The sequence below is a fragment of the Hemitrygon akajei genome, chromosome 3, assembly GCF_048418815.1.
Source record: "Hemitrygon akajei chromosome 3, sHemAka1.3, whole genome shotgun sequence".
Classification (NCBI taxonomy): Eukaryota; Metazoa; Chordata; class Chondrichthyes; order Myliobatiformes; family Dasyatidae; genus Hemitrygon; species Hemitrygon akajei.
The window spans coordinates 50952656-50976085 of NC_133126.1; the positions used below are offsets into that span (position 1 = coordinate 50952656).

General features: G+C 41.1%; 1 protein-coding gene across 2 annotated transcripts in view; it reads right to left on the reverse strand.

Annotated features, from left to right (window-relative positions):
* Positions 1-22715, reverse strand: part of ddhd1b (DDHD domain containing 1b) — a 78476-nt gene extending 55761 nt beyond the window's left edge. Inside the window, exons 1-2 of one of the 2 annotated variants that reach the window (XM_073039849.1) lie at positions 21669-22715; positions 7287-7460 (exon numbers count right to left, since the gene is read on the reverse strand). In XM_073039849.1, the coding sequence (XP_072895950.1) occupies positions 7287-7460; positions 21669-22185 (691 nt within the window). In that variant the 5' untranslated portion in view covers positions 22186-22715. The remainder of the gene's footprint in view (positions 1-7286; positions 7461-21668) is intronic. The other variant, XM_073039850.1, reaches the window with a different exon arrangement.
* Between the last annotated feature and the right edge of the window lie 715 nt (positions 22716-23430).

The window sequence follows — 23430 nt, forward strand, 5'->3', positions numbered from 1 at the left end:
CAGTGGCCACTTAATTAGGTACCTCCTATACCTAATAAAGTAGCCACTGAGTGGACATTCATGGACATCTGCTGCTGTAGGCCATCAACTTCAAGGTTGGACATGTTGCGTGTTCAGAGATCCTATACTGCACACTGCCACTGTAACAAGTTCAACCATTCACATGAATACAGCCAAACGAAGCAGCATTCCTCACGGGCCAAGGTGCAAAACATATTGAATGGCACGCCACGCACTACAGCAGCCACAGAAGGATGGAATCCACCTTATCTTCCACCCACTGTACCCCGGGGGTGGGGGTGGGGGGCAACTCCCAACCCAGCTCGGAGCAGCACTCTCCGGTGTTTCCTTCTGTGGGTGGCTACAACAGGCGACCCGCATCACGAGGTCCTGGTCTGCGCAACAACCGAGGCGATGAATTACTGGTTTCTCTCATCGATGAGCAATGTATCATACTTTACCCAGCACACTTTGTACAGAAGTCTTCACTAATGAACAGTGAACCAGACTTGCAGTATTCTACCTTACCAATGTCTAGCAGTGTCTCGTGATTACAAAATACATCCAAGGTGATCATTTATACCATTTGTTTGATTTACGCTGCCTCTGACACCTTCCTTTTTTAGTGGCTGTAGCAGGAAGCAACATGGTACACCACAATTCCAGCTCCAATGCCATCGAACATCTCGCCAGTGGGACAGAACTACAGCAATTGATGTTCTCAATATCTAGGGAGTGTCTTGCAATCACACAAAAGACATAAAGGTCGAACTATCACACCTTTGTTTGGACCTAGAGAGGCTGCTGTGACCATCTTACCAGAACACATTGTTACTTGAGTTGTTATCACCTTCATGTCATTTTCAACCAGCCTGGCCACTCTCCTCTGACCTCTCTCAATAACTAAGCATTTTTGGTCACAGACTGCTGCTAACTGGAGTTTTCACACCATTCTCTATAAACTCTAGAGATTGTTGTACACACAAATTCCAGAAAATTTGCATTTTCTCAAATACTGAAACACCCTGTCTGGCACCAACCATCACTCCACGGTCAAAATCACTTAGATTACATTTCTTCCCCATTCTGTTGTTTGGTCTAAACAATAACTGAACCTCTTAACCATATCTGCATGCTTTTATGCATTGAGTTGCTACCACATGATTGGCTGATTAGATATTTGCATTAAAGGTTGTTACGAAGGATGAACAACTCTGATGGGCAGAAGGGTACAGAGTTGCCCATGTCCCCCTCCCCTGGGAGAATTACAAACTGTTACTGTTGCCATGCTGCTAATGAGAGAGAAAGAGATGGAACAAAAACATACTGGGACTGGAACATTTGCTTCAGATAAGGGAGAGATAACACACGGAGGAAGGGACTTGTTGTTCCACCATATTATGACTCCTGAAAGACTTATGGCTTTGGAGAAGGATTGTTTACTTGGTACTATTCTGTTAATTAAAATTCCTCAGTGGACAGCCGGAGCGGGCTGGTTTGATGGACTAAGCCATTCAAAACTGATTGACACCTAAGACCCCGTGAGTAGGGATAAAAGTGAGGTCTGGGGAGACACCCCTCAGACACACCAAGAGACACACTAGTGAGCACTGTTTAAGTGTTGGAACCCACGAGAAGGTGTGGGGCATCGGAGACCGAACGAAGGATTGGTCAATTTTAACTCACAGTGTTTATAGCGATGCCGGTGGGGGCTTGTGTGTGTGTCCACCCTTGCCTGGGTGACGAGTCCACCACAGAAGAACGGTCTAGCTAAAGGACAGAGGGGTCATACCTGAATGGCCACAACAACACATCGATGGATCAAAAACATAAAGGAAGGTTTGACTGACTGCAGCTGTCACTGTTTGCTCGCCCTCTCTCTCTCTCTCTCCCTCCAACGGTTACAACAAAAGAACCAACAACTACCTCAGCCTACATGAACTGAACTGAACTTTATACTCACATATGACAATTCATTATCCCCTAGACAACGATAGAGATTGTTTATTATTGATTATTATTATACCCACACTTTTAGGTTTAGTATTGCTAACGTGTATTATCTGTATATTTGCATTGTTGATATTGATTTGTATATTTTACTAATAAACACTGTTTTGAAAAAAGTACCAGACTCCAACGGATACTTCTATCTTTGCTGGTAAGACACCCAGTTACGTAACAAGGTGTACCTAATAAAGTGGCCACTGAATGTATATAACAACTTAAAGGTTTATAGCACTTGTTGGAAACTGATTGAAAAATGGAATACCATCTTCAAGGGAGACTAATGTTATATCTTTGATAACTGTCAATTTCTAAAACAGAAGAAAATCTACAGCTGCTGGAAGTCCAAAGTAACGCACACGAAATGCTAGAGGAACTCAGTATACCAGGCAGCATCTATGGAGAGGAATAAACAGTTGACCTTTCCACCGAGACCCTTCTACAGGATTACATTAGAATTTTCTAATGCAATTTTGGTTTTGTAGGCTAACAATATTATTCAGAACGAACTAAATGCAGGGGCAGAAAAAGATTTTCTAAAGCTGCTGAAATGCATGAATCTAGGTTTGATTTATTTCCTGTTTTGGTTTGCCTCTTAGGATTACTGTGATTATTATTTGGAAGGTTTGTTTATGTTCTGCATGCTAGCTGAATGGACTCCCATAGCACAACAACAAAATATCTTGCTCAACTTATTTCATATTCAATGACCTCAGACTTTTGAGAACTTTGAAAGAGGACTTCTGTACAAACGTGCTAGGCGAGGTATGATATATCACTCATCAACCAGAGAAACCAATAATTATGTAAAGTACTGCTAAGAAAGGTGGATTTTATACACCCATTCTCTTACCAACTACCATCAACATGTCACCTGCAGAACCAGATCCCTTTTACACCACCAAGAACGCTTACTGTGCCATCCCATACTCACACTTTGCCAAGTCTGATCACTTGCTGCCATTTTACTCCTGGTAGAGACTGCGGACCGCAGTGCCAGTGGCAAGGACCACAAACACATGGTTGAGAAGCAGAGTAGCATTTATAAGACTGCTTTGAATTGGTAGATTGGACCATATTCAGGAATTTATCTTCAGATCTGAATTAATATGCCACAGCTTTCACCAATTTCATCAAGACCTGCGAGGATGAATGAGTGCTTTTGAAAGCACACCAAGGTTTCCAGTCCAGAGGCTCTGGATGAACCCAGAAATTCGCAATCTGCTGAGGGCAAGATGCATGGCGTTCAAGACCGGTAATCCAGAATCCTAGAAGATGTTCAGGTACAACCTGTGGAAGACCACTGTGAGAAGCAAAAGGTAATTCCATGTGAAGTTAGAGGCATAATCAAATGCACAATAGCTGTGTCATGGTTTGCATGCCATTACTTCCAACAAGGCAAAGCCTAACAGTACACATAGTATTAATGCTTCACTTTGTAATAAGCTTAACTACTCTTACGCACATTTTGAAAAGGAGAATAACACCATATCATTGAGGACATCTTCAAGAGGAGATGCCACCCATCACCAAGGACTCTCACCATCCAGGATATGCCCTCTTTTCACTACTACCATCAGGGAAGAGGTGCAGGAGCCTGAGACCTACACTCAATATTTTAGGAACAGCTTCTTCCCTTTTGCCATCAAATTTTGAATAGTCCATAAACTCATTAACACCAGTTATTCCTTTTCGTTTGCACAATTTAGTTTGTAATTTAGAGTAATTTTAATATCTTTGCACTGTTCTGTTGATGTAAAATACCAAGTTTCAAGTTAAATAAGTTAGTGATAATAAACCTTATTCTCATTCTGATGGATAGAGGTTGAGAGGGATATGGACCAAACACAGGTAAATGGGAGTAACTCAGAGGTAGGTAGCTGGGTCAGCATTAACAAGCTGTGCCTAAGGGGCTGTTTCTATTCACTATGACTGTACAAATATTTTTCAATTCTGAAGCACAAATATAGTCATTATTCTCTATTTAATTGGAGTTAGGACTGTCTTTTTTATTGTCACATGTATTAACATACTGTGAAAAGTCTGTCTTTTGTTCATTCAGATAGAATCATTACACAGTGCATTGAGGTAGTAATTGCAGAAAGCAAAGTACAACAGCTACAGAGAAAGTGCAGTCAGGGACACAAGGCACAAGATTATAATAAAGTAGATTATAAGACAAAGACTCTATCTTATCATACTGAAGAGCCAAGTCAATAGTCATAACAGAGGGGTAGGTGCTCTGAAACCAGGTGGTACATGCTGTCAATCTTTTGCATCTTATGCCTGACTGGAGAAGAACGTTCAAGATAGGTGGGGTTTTTGATTACTTTGCTGCTTTACTGAAGCAGTGATAAGTGTAAACAGAGCCCATAGAGGGCAGCTGGTTTCCATCATCTGCTGAGTTGTGTTCACAACTCTCTGTGGTTTTTTTGCAATGACTAGTTGAGCAGTTGCCTTACCATGCTGTGTGGCACACAGATAGCTTTCTACGGTGCTTTGACAAAAATTAGTACGAGTGGATGGAGATATGCTGAATTTCTCGAAATTCTTAATCAAGTAGAATCATTGGCGAGGTTTTATGCCTGTTGATGTTAATATGGTTGGACCAGGACAGACGATTGGTGATATTCACTCCAAGGAACTTGAAGCTCTCATTCTCATTCTTTCCCTGACCTTCCTGAAATTCGATTGTTTTCATGGGTCAAAGTTCAAAGTAAATTTATCACCAAAGTACATATATGTCACATATACAACCCTGAGATTCTTGTGGGCATACTCAATAAATCCACAAAATAATAATCATAATAGAATTACTGAAAGACTGCACCAAATGGGGGATTCAACCAGTGTGCAAAAGACAATGAATTGTGCAAATACAAAAAGAAAGAAATAATCATCATCTATCTCTGATCATGTACCGTCGTGTCATATGACATGGACAGTCAGTGCTGGGGAGAGCTTTAACTATGATGGACTGGGCTGCATCCACTACCTTTTGTACGATTTTCTGGTTTCCTCCTCCTGAACTCAATAATCAGCTTATTGGTCTTGCTGATACTGAGTGAGAGGTTGTTGTTGTGGCACCATTCAAGCAAATTTTCTCTCTTCCTTCTATATGCTGATTTGTCACCGCCTTTGATTTGGCCTAAGGCATCAACAAACTTGAATATGGCATTAGAGCTGTGCTTAGCCATACAGTCATAAGTGTAAAACGAGTAAAGCAAGGGTTAAGCACACAGTCTTGAGATGCACTTGTGCTGATGGAAATTACGGAGGAGATGTTGTTGCCAATCTGAACTGACTGAGGTTTGCAAGTAAGGAAATCAAGGATCCAACTGTACAAGGAGGTATTGAGGCCAAGGTCTTGAAGATTATTGATAGTTTTGAAGGAATGATAGTATTGAATGCTGAGCTGTAATTGATAAAGAACATTCTGATGTATGTATCATTGCTGTCCAGATGTTCCAAGGTTGAGTGATGTCTGTTGTGGACCTGTTGCGTTGGTAGGCAAATTGGAATGGATCTAAGTCACCTCTCAGTCAGGAGTTGATATGTTTCATCAACAACTTCTCAAAACACTTCATCACCGAAGATGTAAGTACAACTGGACTACAGAGCATGTCTTATGAGAAAAGACTGAGTGAGCTAAGGTTTTTCTCTTTGGAGCAAAGGAGAATGAGAGGTAACTTGATAGAGGTGTACAAGATAATAAGAGGTATAGATAGAGTGCACAAAGACTTATTCCCAGAGCAAAATGGTTAATACAAGGGGTATAACTTTAAGGTGTTTGGAGGAAAGTATGGGGGAATGTGAGAGATAGGGTTTTCTTTTGCAGAGAGAGGTGATTGCATGGAATGTACTGCTGGGGTGGTGGTAGAGGCAAAAGCGGTAGGGACGTTTAAGAGACTTCTCGATAGGCACAAAGATGTAAGAAAAATGGAAGGCCACATAGGAGTAGGCTAAAGGGTCGGCACAACATCATGAGCTGAAGGGCCTGTACAGTTCTATCTCCCTGGCAGCAGTGATCCCCATCCCCATGTCTGACACATGAACCATACATCAGGCAAGTAAAGATACTGGAATAATGCCACCAGTTCTGTCTCCACAAAATCCGTCAAGCTCACTGGATGGATAGGTGAGCCAAGTTCCATGTTCATATATTAAGATGCCTTGCCATAAACATATGTGCCTAGATAACACAAGTTCAGACTTTCAGACACTTCAATTTTGTTGATTTCCTTCGATATAGAGAGCCAACCAGTTCAATGTAAATCCTAAAACAAAGATTCCTTGCATCAAGTCTAAATCTAGAATTTAATGTTATGCTAATTTATGATCACAAATTGATAATTAAAGCAAAATTGCTACTAGTGACAGTTAAAGCAAGAATACTACTAATTGATACAGTAACCTGCGCACTTTTGACCCAGAGGATTAACTCATATGAACAGCCTTCATGACAACAATTTCAGGTTGAAGAAGAGGAACTAATTTGAGAGCTGGGTTAGGAAGCCATTTAACATAGAATGTGGAAGTTAACACCATTAAGCATACATGTCTTCAGTTCACCCCAATCCAGCACAGTGCACAAAGATTGCAATGATTTGTGAATTGGTCTTTTTTTAAAATGGTAAATCAATGGATTAATATTAGTTTCTGAAGAAATTCAAGAATTTCTCATCTCTTCTTTTCTTTACTTTCAGATTTATAAAATTATCGAACTACAAACTTGTTATATTCCTACCATTGTCCTAGGGCTTTGAGTGGCAAGGGAGCTTTAGCGGAGAAACTAGTAAACTAAATTAGTGAACTAAGAGAGGCCAGCCAATTTACTGGCCCAATACAGTAATGAAGTCTGCAAGTCTGCAATCCATTTGTTTGCACTGGTGGAGGGAGAAACAAACTGGAAAGGATGTTTACCTATTTCTTAACAATATTTTGTCAGTTAATAAAACAAGGCAAGAAAGTAATTTTTGGTTAAAAGTCAACACAGGCTATATAAAGCCACATAAAAAAAGAAAATAAATTCTATTTCGCTAGTGGATTATATTAAGCTACAATTCACATTTGTTGCCCTGTGTAGCTTTTAAAGTTTTACAGAAAACGTCTAACCTCATGGAATATTCAAAGGTCAGGACAACAACTTAGAAACAGTAAATTATAAAGATTGTATGATTTGTATATAGTCAAATAGCAAGCATAAATGTAAAATTCTCTCTCTATTTCCTTCGGAGTGGATTATGAAACAGGAAATAGGATTATAGGCTTTGTCTTACCATCTTTACCGTCCATAGATTTAGCTACATCCAGCTCAAATACATCCTGGATCTGTTGACCCCTAAAACGCTTTAGGTGTTCAGCTTCTATCAGATCACTGTCTTCCTCTTCCAAAGGCTGCCAGGTTCCGTCAATAAACCATTGGCCACGCATGACTAAAATCTTATCTGGTTCTACAAAAATCAAACAGTACAGACATAGTTAACAAAAATTTCAATAGAAACATGGTCAACAAAGTCAAAGAAAAACAAGATACAAATTTTGTGTGCCACAAAAATAACTTAACATTTTTTTTCCTTAGTTGTACTGGAACAAGCTGCAAATTATTACAGATGTCTTTACATGGCTGCCTGATCTGAATGACATTTTGTTGATTTCCTGCATCTTTCATACTAAAAGAACAATGGAAGGAAAAGTAAAACAAAAGGAAAGCCAACCAAACTACACCGCATATTTAAACAAAAGCAGAATAGTCAGTATAAATAACCTTTCTGTTTTAATCATTCCATTTTGATTTTAATGTGTTTATAACATTTCCACAAACCAAAGCAAGTTAAGAGGCCTAAAGCTGCATTACTTCAATTTATCATTAAAATTTCGTCCTATGCTTATGACAAGGTCATTATTTTAAATATAAGGGTAAGAAATGACTTTTCTATGTATAAAAGTGCAAACTGGCAATCCTTTGAAGAATAATCTCCCAAAGCATTTTTTCCTGACAAGAGGATTTTAAACTATATATCCCATGTGTGGATGAGCTATCTTTCATCAACCAAAGCAAAAAATGTCATCTTCAGATCTTGTAGCATGGGGAAATTTGACAGAGTGAGCTTCAGAACTCAGTTTTCAGATGCTTAGTGATGAACAGTACGCTGTAAGATTCAGTATCTTGGTACATGTGACAATAATAAACCGATGCCCATATTGTCTTTTACAGAAGAATTTTGAATTTTGGTGGAGAAATACCAGTAGCAGAGAAATGCAAAGGAACTCACAATATTATAAAGTGCATTAAAGGAGTATAAAAATACTCAAAAATTGTGAATATTAAAAATCACAAAGACGCAAACAAAACAATCACTAGATTTGGAATCAAATTGAAGCTAACGAAATACCTGCAAGAATGACATATTACTGGCAAAGACAGAAAAGAAATTAGCAGCGGGAGCAACATAACAAAAAAAGACAATGTGATGTGAATGCTCCAAATAGGAGAATTAAGTAAATAGTGTAAAAAGACAGCAAAAAGAAAAAAAAAAGTACATGGGTTCATTGTCCATACAGAAATCCAATTGTGGTGGGGAGCAAGCTGTTTCTAAAATGTTGATTGTGTGTGTCCTCAGGCCCCTGTACCTCCTCCTTGACACAGCAATGAAAAGAGGGCATCTCTTCGGTGATGGAAGTCCTTGATGCGGGCCCCGCCTTTTTGTAGTGTTGCCTTTTGAAGAGATCTTTGATGCTGGGGAGGCTAGCACCCTTGATGGAGCTGGCTGAGGGTGCAACTTCCTGCAGCCTTTTCCAAGTCCTGTGCAGAGGTTCCTCCATGCCAGACAGTGATCCAACCAATTAGAATGCTCTCTATGCTACATCTGTAGAAATTTGCAAGAGTCTTTGGTGACATACCAAGACTCCTCAAACTCCTAATGAAATATAGCTGCTGTCATGCCTTCTTTGTAATCCCATCAATACTTTGGCCCTAGGACAGATCAGCAGATATGTTGACACTCAGGAACTTGAAACTGCTCACCCTTTCCACTGCTGATCTCTTGATGAGGACTGGAGTGTGTTCCCTTGACCACCCCTTTCTGAAGTCCACAATCAAATCCTCGGTCTTACTAATGTTGAGGGCAAGGTTGCTGTTGCAACACCATTCAACCAGCTGATCAATCTCACTCCTATACATTTCCTCGTCACCAAATGAAGTTTCGCCACCAATAGATGTGTTATTGGCAAATTTATAGATGGCATTTGAGCTGTGGCAAGCCACACAGTTATGGGTGCAGAGAACGTACAGCAGTGAGCTAAGCACACATCCTTGAGGTTGACTGTCAGCAAGAGATGTTATTTCCGATTTGCACTGATTGTGGTCTCCCGATGAGGAAGTTAAGGATCCAGTTACAGAGGGAAGTACAGAGGACTAAGTTCTGGAACTTGTTGATTAGTACTGAGGGTATGATGGTATTGAACACTGAGTTGTGACCAAAAAACAGCAGCCTGATGTTGTGATTATTATTGTCCAGGTAATCCAAGGCAGAGTGAAGAGTCAGTGACATTGCATCCACTGTAGACCTGTTGAGGCGATAGGCAAACTGTGAGGGTCCAGTTCCTTGCTTAGGCAGGAGTTGATTCCAGCCATGACTAACCTCTTGAATCACTTCATCACAGTAGATGTGAGTTTAACTAGGCAACAGTCATTGAGGCAGCTCATCCTGCTCTTCTTGGACCCTTTTTGAAGCAGATGGGAACCTTTGACAGCAGCAGTCAGAGGTTGAAGTTGTCCTTGAACACTCCTGATAGTTAGTTAGCACAGGTTTTCAGTGCCCTACCAGGTACATCAAATTAATGGCTATGATTTGTGCCAGTTTCTTTACATTTTAACAAAATATTTATAAATGTACATTTTGCTTTTGAATATCTGGTTATTTATAGCAAAATGAGAATTTCTCCTTAGCCCATTTTGAAAGGGGTTCTGCGAGAAGGCAACTAGATTTCCAAATTAATCAACCATGAATGAATATTTATGTAAAAATGTGTGAAACATTGAAACACAGAAATCTACAACACATTACAGGCCCTTTGGCCCACAATGTTGTGCTGACCATGTAACCTACTCTAGAAACTGCCTAGAATTTCCCTACCACATAGCCCTCTATTTTTCTAAGCTCCATTTACCTTTCTAAGAGACTCTTAAAAGACCCTATTGTATCTGCCTCTACCACTTTCGCAGGCAGTGCACTCTCTGTGTGAAAAACTTACCCCTGACATCCCCCTTGTACTTACTTCCAAGCACCCTGAAACTATGCCTCCTCATGTTAACCATTTCAACCCTGGGAAAAAGCCTCTGGCTATCCACATGATCAATGCCTCTGATCAACTTATATACCTCTAATAAGTCACCTCTCATGCTCCAAGGAGAAAAGACCGAGTTCACTCAACCTATTCTCATAAGGTATGTTCTCCAATCCAGGCAACATCCATGTAAATTCCTCTGCACTCTCTCTATAATATCCACATCCTTTCTGTAATGAGGTGACCACAATATCTCACTGATTCTCCACACTGCCAAGAGTCTTACCATTAATATTATATTCTATCTTCAAATATGACCTACCAAAATGAACCACTATTGAGAAATACCTTGCTAAAATAGAAAAGCTTTCAATATAGTTTGATATTTAAGAGTAAATTTTCCTTCTTTCCTCTTTACTTACAATAACAATTTCTAGGACAGTTGGTTGGATACACAGATAGGACTGGTTTAAAATGATATGGGCCAAGTGAGACAAGAATGGATACGCATTTGGTCAGCATGGAACAGATGGGCCAAACAGGCCGCTTCCCTGTTGTCTGACTATATGACTGAAATACACTGAGACACTGGTAACAACTGCACATTTGCTTGCCATTAAAAGGTTTTAAACTTCGCCTTTTCATGTGCATACCAGTTTAACAAAAAATATAGATTACTACCAATCCCAGCACCAGTGTAAACTAACCTTTATATGTGTGGGTACTCTTGAGGTATTGTTCTTGAACACTTTTAAAATGCCATTTCTGACTTTATTTCATAAAATAAACTTTCCTTGAATATGCATTTCTGTCTATGCTAATTTGACTTTGAATTATTAACATTCATACACCCTTATTTCTTAGTCATTATGTTTATCTTTCTTTATGTTCTGACAGTGAAAATAGATTCTGCTTTCTCCACACATAAGCTTAGTAAAACACAGGACAAGAAAATTTGGTACAGTTTTTCTCTTTTGCCTTAAAGTCAGAAATCCAAGGTGAGTTAGCTAATTGGATTGAAAGTTGGCTTGGAGATAGGAAGCAGGGAGTAGTGGTGGAAGGATGATTTTCTGATTAAAAGCCCATGACCAGTAGTTACCATAAGAATTATTGCTGGTACCTTTACTCATTGTAATACTACTTAAGAGTCTTTCCCAACCAGAAGCCTTGGATGAACCAAGAGATCTGTAATCTGCTGAGAGCCGTATTAGTGGCATTCAGGTCTAGCGACCAAATCAAATACAAGAGGTCCAAAGGTTCAACCTCTGGAAAGCCATTTCACATGCAAAGTGGCATGGAATCAGAGAAGGATGTTTGATATTGTGACAAGGCTGAATGCTATCTCTTCATATGAAGTACATACATGACAACAGGCTTTCATTCCTGGGTGAGCTCAATGCCTTTTATGCTTGCTTTGCCCGACAAAACATGGAGGCACCTTCATGAACTCCCACATCAGCTCCTGAGTACCCCATGATTTCAGTCTCTGAGGCTGATGTGAGAGCATCCTTCAGGAGGGTGAACGCATGGAAAACATCTGGTCCAGATAGGGTACCAGGTCGAGTATTAAAGACTTCTGCTGATCAACTGGAGTGTGCGCTGATATCTACAACCTCTCACTTCAGCAGTCTGAAGTATCACCTGCTTCAAGCAGGTTTCAATTATACTGGCTCCCAAGAAAGTAGTAAACTGCCTCAATGACTATCGTCCAATTACACTTACATCCACAGTGATGAAACACATCAACTCCTGCCTGAGGAATGGGTTTGATCCGCTCTCGTTTGCCTACGATTACAGCAGGTCCACAGCGGATGCCATTTCATTAGCTCTTCCCTCAACCTTGGAGCACCTCAGCAGTGAAGATGCCTACATCAGGATGCTCATCATTGACTACAGCTCTGCATGCAACACCATCATCACCTCAAAATGAATCAATAAGCTTCAAGACCTTATAGGCCTCAGTACCAACCTGTGTAACTGGATCCTTGATTTCCTTACTTGCAGATACCAATCAGTTTGAATTGGCAACAACTTCTCCTTCACAATCACCATCAGTACAGGTGCACCCAATGCTGCGTGCTTAGCCCACTGCTCTGCTCACTTTATACTTATGACTGTGAAGCTAGAAACATCTCCAGTGCCATAGTTAAGTTTACTGATGACACCACTGTCTTAGGGTGATTCAAAGGTTGTAATAAATCAGCATATAGGAGTGAGATTGAAAATCTAGCCGAGTATGCCGTGACAATGTCAGCAAAATCAAAAAGCTCATTATTGAGCAGAGGAGGAGGAAATCAGAGGGCCGTGAGGCAGTCCTCATCCAGGGATCAGAGGTGGGGGATGCAATCATTTTTATCATTTCAAAGGATCTGTCCCGGGTCCATTACATAAGTGCAATTACAAAGAAGGGCAGAAGCATCTGTATTTTCTTAGATGTTTGTGAAGATTTGGCATGTCATCTAAAACTCTGACAAACTTCTATAGTGGAGAGTATGTTGACTGGTTGCATCACCGCATGGTATGGAAACACTAATGCCCTTGAACGGAAGATCCTACAAAAAGTAGTGATGCAGCTCGATCTATCATAGGTAAAGTCCTCCCACTGTTGAGCACATTTACAAGGAGCTCTGTTGCAGGAAAGCAGCACCCAAAGATCTCTACATACACTTTTTACTGCTACCATCAGGATGAAGGTACAGGAGCGTCTGGACCCACACCACAAAGTTCAGGAACAGTTATTACCCCTAAACCATCACGCTCTTGAACCAGAGGGAATATCTTCACTAACCCCTTCACTAAACTGTTCCCACAACCTATGGACTCACTTTCAAGGACTGAAAGTGCTATTTACTGCTTATTTATTATATTTTCTTCTGTATTTGCACCGTTTGTTGTCTTTTGCACATTGGTTGTTTGCCTGTCTTATTGTGTGTGGTATTTCATTGATTATATTGTGTTTCTATGTACTCACTGTGAATTTCCTGGAAGAAAAAGAATCTCAGGGTAGTATGTCGTGACATACATATACGGTACTTTGTTAATAAATTTACCTTGGACTTTCAACTTCAAACATTAACGACTTGGATGTGAATGTAGGAGGAATGACACAGAAATTGGTGAAGTTGTGGATAGAAAGGAAGTTGTCTCAGGCAACAGCAGGATACAGCCTTACAGTTGGAAAAGCTGGATGGAATATTGGTAGATGTGATTTAATCCCAACAAGTACAAGATGATTGACTTTGGAAAGACAAATAAGGGTATGGCACATGTCATTAATGGCAAGCCACTCAGTCATGTTGATGTACAGAGAGATCTAGGAGTCCAAAGTTCATTTTTGCCCAAAATTGGCTGCACAGGGAGAGAGGGTGATGAAGAATTACTAACCTTAAAAGAGCAGGGCATAGAACTTAAAGAGCTGTAACTTTACGAACACACTGATTACGCTGTACTTGGAGTTTTCTGTGCAGTTGTAGTCAACACACTACACGAAAAATGTGACTGCAGGAAGTTCCAAGGTGATTGATAAGGATGGAGAGGGATTGGATTGGCTATGCTTATTTTCCCTGCAGTGAATGAGATTGAAGGGTGACCTGATAAAAAATGTATAAGATTATGAGAGGTATAAATAGGCAAAATAGTTTTAAACATGAGGTAGGAGATTTAAATGGAATGAGGGATAATTTTCTTTCTCTTCTTCCACATTTCCCCCCTCCCCCATATAGACTAGTTGGTATCTGGATTACGCTGCCACTGGAAATAATTACTAAGTTTGAGGCATTTAGTCAGACACTTGATTAGGCAAGGAATTGAAGGATGTAGGACAAATGGAATGAGGGTAGATGGCCAAACAGATCTACACTGCCACAGTGAGCTAAAAGGCCCATTTCTATGCTGTACAACTCTAAACCCTGAAATGATAAATAACAAGTTATAATTAAAACATACAGTATAAATTCACAATTAGGGGAAAAATTACTCCAAAACACCAACTAGAGAAGAAATGCTTCTACCAAACTTGTGTTATCAAAAAAGAGCCTCTGCAAAATTATGAAATGTGATTTTACAATGACTCATTGAATGAATTTTTCAGCTGACACCAATATTGCAACCTTCACTTGACACCAATTTTGTACAGCACAATAAAATGAATGAAGTAATTTTGAAAGCATTATAAGGCTGTAACAAAAGCAGCAATTTCCAAAAGCCTCACTGAATTTACAGCCAGAATTACAAGTACTTTTGAACAACATGCAGTGCTGTTAGACTCCTAACAGTTACTATATCAGAGGCATTACCACAGCATAGATGGATTGATTAATGAGTCAAAAGAGCAAACAAAAATCTGATGCGCTTCCCCAGGAGTCTTCAGCACATCTACTAAAATGTGATAGCAGCAGATAATCAGTTTGTGCTTATTTACATTTAAAATGGGATGATAATTTAAATATTAAGGACATTGAAAGGTTATCTACTGTGCCAAATAAATCACCATTAATATCTGACTTGCAAGTACATCGATGTTATAGAAACCAGTTTGGGGCAAGTCATTCTGTTTAAATAGCTGTATACTGGATGACAACAATTTTACCATGCATAAGCTTCAATTATTTATTTAACTGTTGCAAATTTCTTCTGCTGAATATAATCATTGAAGCATGACACCATCTCATGGATGCATTACTCTGTCTACCTCTTTACTGATTTTAACAAATGTTATACAGGACAATGAACATTGCAAAACCAGTTACACAGTGCAGCTGTTGTGGGGCAGATAAAAACAATCATTTGTATAAATTACAATGGATAGATACACGCTCACAGTGACATTTTCAAAATTGTCATGTTCTCTGGCTCAAAACGAAAGAAACGGTTTAATTCCCTATTAAAACAGAATGGAGTGCCTTCACTCAGAAGGCAATCCATTTTGTTGAACTTAAAAAAGTTTAAAAATTAATTGCCTTAACATTCTTAACAAATAATGTATTCATATTTTGCAATATTTAACAAATCATGAAAACAAAAAACGGTTTTGAAGTCGGAAGTAAAAATCATTGAAAAACATTTACTCCATTGTCACACAACAAGCATATTAAAGAAAAATTCTAGTTGCATCAAGGCCAACATGCTTTTTTAAAAAATACAACACTCTCTTGGTTATCTTCACAGTGGTCCATAACTTTCTTCAGATTAATTGGGACACATCTTACTGCTTATTTCTTTCTAAATATCGGTGACAAAAATCACTGCTTTTTGAACACAAGTGGACGTAACGGAGGTTATTTAGAAACTGTTCACTCCAAGCATGGTGTAGTGTCTAATGGCTGCATAACTGCATGTGTCTGAGGCGAATTAGGAACTGTTTGGCAACGGTCTCATGCCCCAATTAAGTGGCACAGTATCCCAAATAAATGAAGGGAATTCCAGTTATTTTTTTCCTATCAGTTTTTGTTCTTTAAGAATTGTCCCAAATAAGCAGCTGTCCTGATTAACTGATGGCCCAATTAAACAGAATCCACTATACTGGATTGTCCACTACATTCTCGATGCTCCTTCAGGTTTTTATTTTGCTATTTCAACCATCCTCCTACAACAACAATTTCTTTGTGACCCAACTCAATAACCATTGTGGGTTCAACCTTCATTTAAATCCTCAATCACTTCTCAATTTCCAGCCAGTCGCATTTACCTCCTTTAAGTTAGCCATAAGAAGCTTCCACAACCATACACACCCACATCAATTTCTCACTAATGGGTTTCCAGCATTATTTTCTATCGTTTATCTCTTACACATCTTATGCATCCTTAATCACCTTCATTACCATGTTTCAACCTATCTGAAACATCTCTAACATGCACCCATCCTGACAATGGCAAAATCTTAATTTCCCCTGTAGATGGTAAGTGGCTTCTTATTCCCAAATGTTTAAGTATCTGGGATGGCTGTACAAAATCTTTAATCACAATTAAACTACCCCCTTCCCATCCACATTTGTCATCTTAGTCTCCGTGTACAAGTCAGATTTTACTCATTTTAAGTCAGATTTCACACTAACATGTATAATGGTGTCTTTGACCAATTATACTTGCTCTTCTTTAGATTCTGTTTTAAAAAAGCATGGCAACAGCTGAAGGTGCAAATTTGGAATAGAATAGTAACAGAAGAAAAATTAATCTAGGATCTGACTCAACAGGAAAAGCAAGCGTGCATCTCATTTAATCAAAAGTGAATTAATTGATCATAGGCTTAGAAAGGAATATAATGGCAACATTCAAACATAAATAAAGAGGAAAAGACTGGATTAAGAAACTGCGAGCAGAAAAAAGATGGCAGGAAAAGACAGCCTGATGCCTTTGGTTGGAAAATTAATAGGCTTGTTTCCTGAACATGCCCATCCTTTTTCTTTTCATGTGGCCACAATTACCAGTTGCAGTAGTGTGGCTCCAATCAAGACCTGGCTGCCATGGCCATCCTGCAGGAAAGATGAGCACTGGCTCAGGAACAGGCAACAGGTCACGGGATGCCTGGTGGCCTGTTGAAAGCCAAAAAGGCTCCTGTCAGAGACCTTTGAACAGTTTTTAAATATCTTTGATCACTAGATCTAAAAGCAGTTTAAATACACTCATTTTGTAAAAATGTACTTAAACGTGACTCAAACTAGAAATTAATCAAGAAATGATGAGTTAAAGTAAAATAAAAATTAAATAAAACTCCTCTTGAAAACCAGTGTCTGTAAACCCATTGAAATTAATAGTCTCACTTTGAATGCCCATCACTGCTGCCACAAATCCAAGGGACTGCACCAGGATCCAAGGGACTTTGACTCTTTAGCTCGTCTCACTACACTTCATTGCATCTCCGGCCAAAGCAATCCTTCAGGCTCCTCCCACTGTTAATGTGTTTACAATCAGATTCTCCAGATTCCTTTGAGATTAAGACACGTGTATCTCAGTCAGAAGTTGATCCCAAGATTATTTTGTTAATCCCTTGAGTTGTTGTCACCGTGGCCTATGGAACACTGCAACCAAAATTGTTTGTTTTTCCCAGTTCCCTTTTCATTGACTTCTCACATCTAACAAGTCCACCAATCATCTGTGAAATTCAGCAGATCTTCTACAAAGCCTCTAAGGATGCACAAACACCACACTGAAGTGTGCTCTACGTAGGTGTTTGCTGCCCTCGCACATCACCTGCACCAAACTAAAACTGCTGATCACTGGGTTTCTATCACCAATCTATTTGTTACCTTTAATCACATTATTTAAGTTTCTGTTTTTCTTTAGATTAAGCAAAATTTCCCTATCTCCATGGTGATTGTTACCTCCGGTTTGAAGCATGCAATGCAGCAGTATTCAAACCTTTCCACCAAAGATGAACAACAACAAAAAAAAACTTGCTGGAGGACTGTTCCCTCAGCAGTTTGTATTTTACTCCAGATTTCAGTATCTGCAGTCTTGTATTTCCAAAATAAACAGAAGTTATACTTTTATAATATGGCAATTAATTGCACTTAGACCTAGCAGCAGCATGTTTACTGGAGTCAAGTATGATGTTCTCCTGACGGGTTGTTTATTGGTGGTTGTGGAAGTCGATCTGGGATCCACGTAATGGGGACGTTAATGGAGAACATCTGGATGTGACTTTAATGTGGAGAGGCTGATCCACAGGATGCCACCACCTGGTCCTTGACAGACTGGGGCCAGGGTCCAGTGGCATGGAATGCAAGACACCTGGGGACTCTGCACTGCTACAATCCCTTCCTTTGCTCTCACTGCCGTTGTGATGTGTCATCATAGAAACATAGAAGATAGGTGTAGGAGTAGGTCATTTGGCCCTTCGAGCCTGCACCGCCATTCAGTATGATCATGGCTGATCATCCAACTCAGAACCCTGTACCTGCTTTCTCTCCATACCCCCTTATCCCTTTAGCCACAAGGGCTATATCTAACTTCCTCTTAAATATAGCCAATTCCACAGATTCACCACTCTCTGTGTAAAGAAGTTTTTCCTCATCTCGGTCCTAAAAGGCTTCCCCTTTATCCTTAAACTGTGATCCCTCGTTCTGGACTTCCCCAACATCGGAAACAACCTTCCTGCATCTAGCCTGTCCAATCCCTTTAGAATTTTGTACATTTCAATAAGATCCCCCCTCAATCTTCTAAATTCCAGTGAGTATAAGCCTAGTCGATCCAGTCTTTTTTCATATGAAAGTCCTGCCATCCCAGGAATCAATCTGGTGAACCTTCTTTGTACTCCCTCTATGCCAAGAATGTCTTTCCTCAGATTAGGAGACCAAAACTGCACACAATACTCTAGGTGCTGTCTCACCAAGGCCTTGTACTTGAATCCTCTTGCTATGAATGCCAACATACCATTTGCCTTTTTCACCGCCTGCTGTACCTGCATGCCCACCTTCAATGACTGGTGTACAATGACACCCAGGTCTCATTGCACCTCCCCTTTTCCTAATCAGCCACCGTTCAGATAATAATCTGTTTTCCTGTTCTTGCAACCAAAGTGGATAACCTCACATTTATCCACATTAAATTGCATCTGCCATGAATTTGCCCACTCACCTAACCTATCCAAGTCACCCTGCATCCTCTTAGCATCCTCCTCGCAGCTAACACCGCCGCCCAGCTTCGTGTCATCCGCAAACTTGGAGATGCTGCATTTAATTCCCTCATCTAAATCATTAATATATATTGTAAACAACTGGGGTCCCAGCACTGAGCCTTGTGGTACCCCACTAATCACTGCCTGCCATTCTGAAAAGGTCCCATTTACTCCCACTCTTTGCTTCCTGTCTGCCAACCAATTCTCTATCCACATCAATACCATACCCCCAATACCATATGCTTTAAGGTTGCACACTAATCTCCTGTGTGGGACCTTGTCAAAAGCCTTTTGAAAATCTAAATATACCACATCCACTGGCTCTCCCTTATCCACTCTACTAGTTACATCTTCAAAAAATTCTGTAAGATTCATCAGACATGATTTTCCTTTCACAATCCATGCTGACTTTGTCCGATGATTTCATCTCTTTCCAAATGTGCTGTTATCACATCTTTGATAACCGACTCTAGCATTTTCCCCACCACCGATGTCAGAGTAACTGGTCTATAATTCCCCGGTTTTTCTCTCCCTCCTTTTTTAAAAAGTGGGGTTACATTAGCCCCCCTCCAATCCTCAGGAACTAATCTAGAATCGAAGGAGTTTTGAAAAATTATTACTAATGCATCCACTATTTCTTGGGCTACTTCCTTAAGCACTCTGGGATGCAGACCATCTGGCCCTGGGGATTTATCTGCCTTTAATCCCTTCAATTTACCTAACACCACTTCCCTACTAACATGTATTTCCCTCAGTTCCTCCATCTCACTAGACCCTCGGTCCCCTACTATTTCCGGAAGATTATTTATGTCCTCCTTAGTGAAGACAGAACCAAAGTAGTTATTCAACTGGTCTGCCATGTCCTTGTTCCCTATGATCAATTCACCTGTTTCTGACTGTAAGGGGCCTACACTTGTCTTGACCAATCTTCTTCTTTTCACATATCTATAAAAGCTTTTACAGTCAGTTTTTATGTTCCCTGCCAGCTTTCTCTCATAATCTTTTTTCCCTTTCCTAATTAAGCCCTTTGTCCTCCTCTGCCGGTCTCTGAATTTCTCCCAGTCCTCAGGAGTGCCGCTTTTTTTTGCTAATTAATGTTTCTTCTTTGGACTTGATACTATCCCTAATTTCCCTTGTCAGCCACGGGTGCACTGCCTTCCCTGGTTTATTCTTTTGCCAAACTGGGATGAACAATTGCTATAGTTCATCATGCAATCTTTAAATGCTTGCCATTGCATATCCACTGTCAACCCTTTAAGTATCATTTGCCAGTTTATCTTAGCTAATTCACGTCTCATACCTTCAAAGTTACCCTTCTTTAAGTTCAGAACCTTTGTTTCTGAATTAACTATGTCACTCTCCATCTTAATGAAGAATTCCACCATATTATGGTCACTCTTACCCAAGGGACCTCGCATGACAAGATTGCTAACTAACCCTTCCTCATTGCTCAATATCCAATCTAGAATGGCCTGCTCTCTAGTTGGTTCGTCGACATGTTGGTTCAGAAAACCATCCCGCATACATTCCAAGAAATCCTGTTCCTCAGCACCCTTACCAATTTGGTTCACCCAATCTATATGTAGATTGAAGTCACCCATTATAACTACTGTTCCTTTATCATCACCTGCCAGCTCCACTGCTGAGGGTTTGGTTAGATCACTCCATCTGAATCCTCCTCCTTGAACTTGCTCTCATGGATAACCCTACCAGGAGCCAAGTGCCAGATGGCTAAACTCCAGACAGCATTGCTCTCAGGATCTCTCAAGCCTCCCCACCACGACAAGGTGATGATTCCTGGAAGAAAGACCATAAGGAGCACAAGTAGGCCATTTGGCCCATCAAGTCTGATCCACCATTCGAGCATGGCTGATTCATTTTCCCCTCTCATCCCCATTCCCTTCTCCTCCCCATAACTTTTGGCATCCTTACTAATCAATAACCTATAAACCTCCACTTTCAATATGCCCAGTATTTTGCCTCCAGAGCCATCTAAGCAAATGAATTCAAGATTCACCACCATCTGACTAAAGAAATTCCTCTTCATCTCTGTTCTAAACAGGCGTTTTTCTATTCTGAGGCTGTGTCCTCTGGTCCTAGACTCCTGAAGCCTAGTTCCTGAAAAGTAGAAGGGAACTACAGATCAGTCAGCTTGACAACAGTAGTGGGGAAATTACTAGAAAAAATTCCAATATCTACCGTTATTTGAATAGATGAAGTGTGATTAAAATGAGCTGGCATGGATTTGAGAGTAGAAAATCATGCTTGACAAACCTTGTAGAGATTTTTTTTGAGGTGGTAACCTAAGGGGTATTACAGTGGACGTTGTCTATTGTAGGACTTTTGCAAGGCCTTTAACAAAGTCATGTATGACAGGCTGGTCTGTAATGTTAGGTTCATGGAATCCAGGGAGAGTTAGATTGATTCAAGATTGACTGGAGAGTTTAGTCCCAAACCCTCGATGAAACACATTCTAGAAATTATAACAACTGTGATTGAATGTCTTAAATGTTACATTTGTAATTCAGATACCCTTAGAGTCAAGCAGGCAAGTTATCGAATTAAGCAAAAAAAACCCATACGTACTAAGCGGGCCAAGCAGCGCCCATGGAGGCAAAGAGATAGACCTAAATCAGTTTTTTAAAAAATGCTCCAGAGTTCGGCATCGGCAGGTTTAAGAGACCATGTACCAATTACTGTATATTTGACAGGCAATTTTTTTTCTGTTACAAGCAAGTCGAGTTCATAAGGTACTTACGAAGCCAATACACGGGATAACATTCCTTGTCTATCACGTTGACTTCATACAGACCGCCGCGGACACACACGGTGTCGAGCGCGGGTCTGGCTAGAAGTGGCGAGCCTGCCTTGGCGACAAATTCGCTGTATTCCCTGTACATGAGCTCGATGCGCAGCGAGTCGTAGCCGATGAAGGGTTTCCAGGTCTTGCGATCCTCCTTGTAAAACCAGCGCACCTCCTCGGAGCCCAGCTCCCCCACCACGTCGTAGCGGTGCCGGATACTGCCCGAGTGGCTGCGCTTGTGGGTGACCGAGATGTCGCTCTCGCTGAAGTCCACCTCCCCGCCGTCCAGGTAGGGCAGCGACACCGTCGAGTCGGACGTGAACAGGTCGAAGTTGGCGCCGCTCAGCGAGTGATACATCTCCAGGCCGAGACGACCCGAGCGCCGGCGCTGCTGAGGCCGAGGTGAGCCGGGCGACATGCGCGGAGACGGCAGCTTGTCGCCGTGCAGCGGTGGCGGCAGAGGCGGCTCCATCCTGCTGCTCGGACACTAGGCGAGGTGCGGAGGCTGGGCTGCTGAGTCCTAGCCTACCTCGCTGCCCGTCATGAAGGCGGCGGCGGCGTGCCGGGGTGGGAGGGGCAGAGCCGAGTGGCCCGGGGTGGGAGGAGTGCGCTGCGCCGCGCTGCGCTGCGCTCCCACTCGGAGGCTGACACCGCTTCTCCGCTCAGGCTCCACCGCACACCCGCTCCTGGCGTCACAACGCGCCGAACGTCAGTGCCTGGAGACCACAAACGGCCCGAGGCTCGCCGTCAGGCCGTGGCTGCGGGTAACGGCCGGACCAGCGTCGGGTATCCCGCTGCGATCCCGGCCCGGCCCGGCCCGAGTGGAGCCGCAGTGGACGAGCTGGGGCGCAGAGGGACCTCCAGAATTCCTGCTGACTTAACCAGCCGCTGGCTCCCGTTTCCCCCACCGTCTAGGTTTCAAAATTTCTATCCTGTTTTCAAAACCCTCTATCTATGTTATCTCTCCCATCTCTCTGAAACTATACCTAATGTACATCCAGGAATTTAATGATGTCTTCATTGTCAATAGCGCAAATCGCATCTCTCAAATTCCTCTACCCTTCTGCTCTTGACTTGCTTTTGGTCATCAACCCTATATCCTTTTGTGACTGTCAATTTTTTGGGTCATTCTCCTTATTATTAAAAAGCACCTTACGAAGGGATTATGTTGCATCCTTTCAGTTTTTATGAACCAACATGCTGTTAAAACGAGTTTTGGGAAGGGTCTGGCACGTTGCTGCAGTTTTGGCATTTTGACTGCTGATGTTACCAGCAAAACTGCTGACGATAGTGTTGATCAAGACATTTCCATGTAAAGTGCAGAAAATAAGTAAAGTCTGCAAAAATTATTACTGGACAGTTAATTGTCTGGTTAACAATCTTAAATTGACAGACCCATGTCTTGTAGGTTTTTGTTTAAGTCACTATTAATTCCCCTCTCTATTTTGCACTTGTGACTTCTGCAATGGGGGCAGCCTCCCATTATCAACCTGTCAGATCTTCCCCTCAGTTACAGCACATAAACATTCTACCCAGCTAGTCCATGATGACCAAGATGCCCATCTAAGCTGGGGTTATTTGCCAGTATTGTTCCTGTATTCCTCTAAGCCTTTCCTATCCTTGTTAGTTTACCTGTCTCAACTTTCACCTGAAGTTCATTCCATTTACAAACCACTATTGTGTTTTAAAAAAAGAGTTGCCCTCAAGTTCTTAATAA